Genomic DNA, 4987 nt, shown 5'->3' on the forward strand with positions numbered 1-4987 from the left:
CGTCTTGATGGATTTGTTAACTGATGGACTGGAGTGCTGTGGATTATTGTGATGTTTTTATCAGCTGTTTGGACTCTCATTCTGACGGCACCCATTGCAGAGACAATGATGCTACATTTCTCCAAATCTGTTCAAGTGAGGAAACAAACTCTTCTACATCTTAGATGGCCTGAAGGCGAGTGCATTTTCAGCAAATTTTCATTTTTGGGTGAACTACTCCTTCAACATCCCTGTGTAAATTTAACGTTAATTCCTCAATGAGAGAATCTATAGCCCTTTATGAAGATTAAGTTAATTTTCTTGTCAAGGTGTAAATAAGCTAAAATTAATTAATTTTAAGTGTCTGAGCTTTGGTCAAATCTGATAAATTGCTTTATACAGTACAAACACTTTCATTTCTTACATGAACACAAGCATACTCATTTTAAGTTACAGAATAAAAAAAAAAAAAAAAGTTCAATATTTATTGTAGTACTTGTTTTAATTGTGTTTTCTTTAAATGCATGTTATTTCTTTGTTACTGTACTTGTGCATGTATTGTTTAAGCAGTGTGTGTGTGGGGGGGGCTTTCACACAAAATGAAAGACCCAAATTTGTCTTAGTTAATAAACCGAAGGCAATTTAAAAGGCTTGTGAATGTAATTGCAAAAGCAATGCCTGCTGAATGATTCTACCGCCACCTAACGGTCATTAAAAGAAACAACCAACATTTCATTTGCTGGAAAAGTGAATTTTACTAGTATGAAAGGATCATTTTGTGAAAGTAGGAAAAATAGTTTCATTAATTATCAAAAAGAAACTTCATGCATATTCATGCTACAATTAAGTGCCAAGCATATTAACATTTATTCATGTCAGACAAGCAGCAGTCTGAATCTCTCCAACAGGACAGCTTTAATTCACACTGGGTTACTGTTCCACACAGCACTAGCACACAATCTATGCAGGAAGAAAAACCACATTACAGTAACTGTTACAAGTCTACCAACAAATCACATCCATGATTCACCCACAAAATCACATCCTGGTTGTCTTTTGCACCTCATGTTGTCAGAAGCTCAGCAGCAAAAGCCATTCTGGCTCAAAACCTGCGTGGCTGTTGAATGCAGATGGAGATGCGCGGGACATGAGGTTTCTCCACGCTCGGCATGACTCGGCTGTGCCGCACAGAAACTGGAGTCTCCGGGAAATCATGACCCAACTGCAGGAGATAAACATTAATCTTAATTACATCACTTAATTTCTAAAATGAAGGATTTTTCCCCCTTTATTATAGGAGACTAATCAAATGATTAAATCAATCTCCAGATAATTGTTAACACCAAGCTTTAGGTGCTAATTTCATGGTAAAAATCAAAGCTTTAAAATAATACTACCAAAAATAAATAAAGATAAACAAACAAGCAATACAAATAAAATATAGTAATAAATACAAAATAAAATGAATTTAAAAAAAAAAATAGGATAAAATGACAACAACACTAGTTGTAAATACAATTAAAATGCAAAAGTAAATACAATTAAAATTACATTACAATTAAATAAACAATTATTGAATTATAAATACATTTTAAAAATTAAAAAATATAAATCAATTTGAAATTAAATAAAATTGATTAAGTTAAAATGATAAATACAAAAATAAAGAGTTAAAATAAATACAATTAAAATGCAATTAAAAATAAATAGTTAAAAATAATTAAATTAAAATTACAAATAAAAAAAGAATAAAAATACATTCACAAAAAATAGACACCAACAAAAAGGTATTTAATGAATGCTTCTGCCACTTTTGTAGCCAAACTAGTAGATATCCACCGTTTAGAGTCTCAGACGCTTTCAGGTGAAATCCAGATAGACACAGATCACTGTACTTGGTTGAGGAGTTCAGAAGATGAATCCTAGTTGGACTAAACTCAACTAAAATAATGAGCCATGTCCTAGTTCCCACTCACTCCAATTAAACATTGCAGAGAAGAGAAGAACAACACTGAACACAGCAGCGCTTGTGAAGCCGTTTCTAACTACAGAAGCTGCATTTATGCTTGGTTATGATGACTACTACCATAAACTCATTTCAAATTCTAAACACTCCCCACCTTCTAAAACTGCAACCAAACTGCAAATCTCAATGAAATCACGTTCTCTTTCAAGGAGGATTCATGCAAAGCAATTAATATCTTGTTATTATGGTGCAACAAACCTTCTCAAGTGGACCAGTCAGGAGAAGACTCAGGTGCTGCATTCTGGAAGGGGTTGGCAGGGACCTGGACAACACAGATTAGTATGAAACACTGAATTCATGGCATGCTGAATGAAACTGCATCATTCACGGACTTCATGCAAAGTGCTGGAGAACATGATTCTGACTGACCACTTATTATATATCTGCAGTAAGACTAAAACCATTAATAAACACAGCAACTTTGCATTTTCTCACTTGATGTATTGTTGAGAACTAGAATGCAACATTAAAAAAAAAAAAAAAAAAAAAAAAAAAAAAAAAATAGCCACCGATGATAACATCACTGGCAGCATACAAATGCATGGTTCATTCATTTCATGCAAAGCACTGAACCATTTTTAGCAACGCGTTTCTGCTTCATCACTAGATTTCCACTGTGAGACTAAAACCACCACTGATAAATATTTAAATAAAATAATGCATTAAAAAAAAATAAAAAACGCATCAACTTTGCATTTAATCACTTTTGATATTTTGTTGCAGACTAGAATGCAACATTTAAAAAAATAAATACAAAAAAATACCCTGATGATACGACTGTCACTTACAGCATGCAATTGCATGGTTTATTGATTTCATGCAAAGCAATGAATCATTTTAGCAACACGTTTCTGCTTCATTACTTTTTAGATATATTCAGTAAAACTAAAATCACTTATAAAGATATATATAAAAATTAAACTTTGCATTTAAATCACTTTTGATATGTTGTTGCAGACCAGAATGCAACATTTAAAAGAGAAAAGAAAAAAGAAAGCACCGGTGATATGAATGTCACTGTCAGCAGTTTAAGTAAACCACTGCATCTGCATCTCAAGGCAGCAGAATTTCTAAGAAAAATCTTCATTAAATATTGACAATCTGCAAGAGAGACTGAACGAGAAGGAAAGAGGCATTTAAAAACATCTGAAATGAATGAAAACAGGATATCTGATCTGCAGGATATGAGAGCCTCTACACCAAGTGTGCCACGTGTTGTGAAGAATCCAGATTGCTCAAATACTGTACCTGGATTTATCCACTTTCTTGCCCTCTTTCTCCACATTGGCGTTATCATCAGCACTCTTCTTCACCACTCTTTTTCCTCCAGCTTTCACTAAAGAAAAAGCACACACTTCACATATCATTCCTGTATAAATCATTTGGAAAACGCTACACAAATGTGAAAGTGTTAGAAAGTGTTAAAGTTTGTTCATTCTTGATCAGCTTCACAGGCTATTACAGTACATTCCAGATACAGATTCAACAAAATAGACATTTTATAAAACTTTCTTAAATATTTTAGAATGATTATAAAAAAAATCTTCAAAAAATTACATTTAAAAATATTTTAATATTTAAAATTTTAATTTGCCACATTTATTAAATTAAAAAAATATTTTTAAAAAAAAAAAAAGAAAGACTAAGCAGTTTTAAATAACTCCATAAAATGTACTTGTGATAATTAAAAAAAAAAAAAAAAAAAAAAAAAAAAAAAAAAAAAAAAAAAACTATTCTATAGGAATTTATGAGTAGCAAATGGTTAAGAGTTTTTCTTATACAAGTCCAGTCTCACAAATCTAAGAGAGCTGTGACTCGAGCCCTGGAGATGTCCACTACCATCATCTCAGTGGCCTGTTGTTCTGAATATTTGGCAGGTCTGCCGAGGCCGGAGGGCGAGGAGTGTGCAAATATGTGCTCAATAAAACGCTCATCAATCTAATAAAGTCAGTGTAGGCAGCGCAGCATAATAAGGGGAGTGTTCAGTGTTTGCGGTTGTAAAGCTTTAAACAGCCCAGAACATTGTGTGAAACGGTCAGGTGACTTCACTGCACGGTTTCTCATAACAGAAGTTGTTTGTGTAACGTATTGAGGGTGTGATGCAACATTTATACTAGCACAGGTGATCACCTTTGACTTTTAAACCTGTATGAATGTCATACTTGCACAGGACTAGATTTACCATTGCTTTAAGGGATAGCTCACCCCGAAATCAATATCCTGTCATCATTTATCCACCCTTGAGGTGTTGCAAACCTTGTATGAGTTTGTGTTTCGAATGCAAAAGTTGATATTTTGAAGAATGGTTTCTGGTCCCAACTGATTTCGGTTAAAAAAAAAAAAAAATGGCTGCTTTCAACTGCTTGGCTAACCACATTTTTCAAAATATTTTTTTTTTGTAACAACCTGAGGTTGAGTAAATGACAGAATTTTTATTTTTGGGTGAACTATCCCTTTAAATTCAACAAAGTGTTGACGCAAGATCCACTAGAACAGTCACCATTAAATTGAAAAAAAACTATATAGCTCTTAAACAAAACACACACACTCCATACGAAAAAAAAATTTCAAGTAAAATAAATACTTGCCAACATCAGTACAACAACAGTATTTTTTTTTTTAAATTTAAATCATGATTGCAAACAACTTTAAGCAAAGTGTACTTGCACAATCCCTGATCAGTTAAACTCAGAAGAGCACTAAATCGCTGTCTAGGTAGGCAGCTGACTAGTTTGAAACTAGTTTGTTGCCGTGATGGCACACTAAGGAAGGTTTGCACTAATCGTATGAAGCAGAAATTGAAAGTAAAGTCTTCTGAACTCACATCCTGTAGCACCTAGTAAGAAAACAAAGAAGGGCTGGATGTCTGTTTTCCTCTCGCTGCAAGCACTCTACCATGCACACGCACAGAAGCGAAATAAATAGCATGTAATGCAATATGCAACACTTAAATACATCATAATAACTAAAGATGAAGTGCTA

At 33.4% G+C, this 4987-nt stretch overlaps 1 protein-coding gene across 1 annotated transcript in view; it reads right to left on the reverse strand.

Annotated features, from left to right (window-relative positions):
• Positions 1 to 709: 709 nt before the first annotated feature.
• LOC109071046 (death-associated protein-like 1-B) overlaps positions 710 to 4987 on the reverse strand; it is a 4511-nt gene continuing 233 nt past the window's right edge. Inside the window, exons 2-4 of the mRNA XM_019087519.2 lie at positions 3254 to 3341; positions 2204 to 2267; positions 710 to 1201 (exon numbers count right to left, since the gene is read on the reverse strand). Of these exons, the coding sequence (XP_018943064.1) occupies positions 1082 to 1201; positions 2204 to 2267; positions 3254 to 3341 (272 nt within the window). The 3' untranslated portion in view covers positions 710 to 1081. The remainder of the gene's footprint in view (positions 1202 to 2203; positions 2268 to 3253; positions 3342 to 4987) is intronic.

Source organism: Cyprinus carpio, chromosome A9, assembly GCF_018340385.1.
Source record: "Cyprinus carpio isolate SPL01 chromosome A9, ASM1834038v1, whole genome shotgun sequence".
In the NCBI taxonomy this organism is placed as follows: Eukaryota; Metazoa; Chordata; class Actinopteri; order Cypriniformes; family Cyprinidae; genus Cyprinus; species Cyprinus carpio.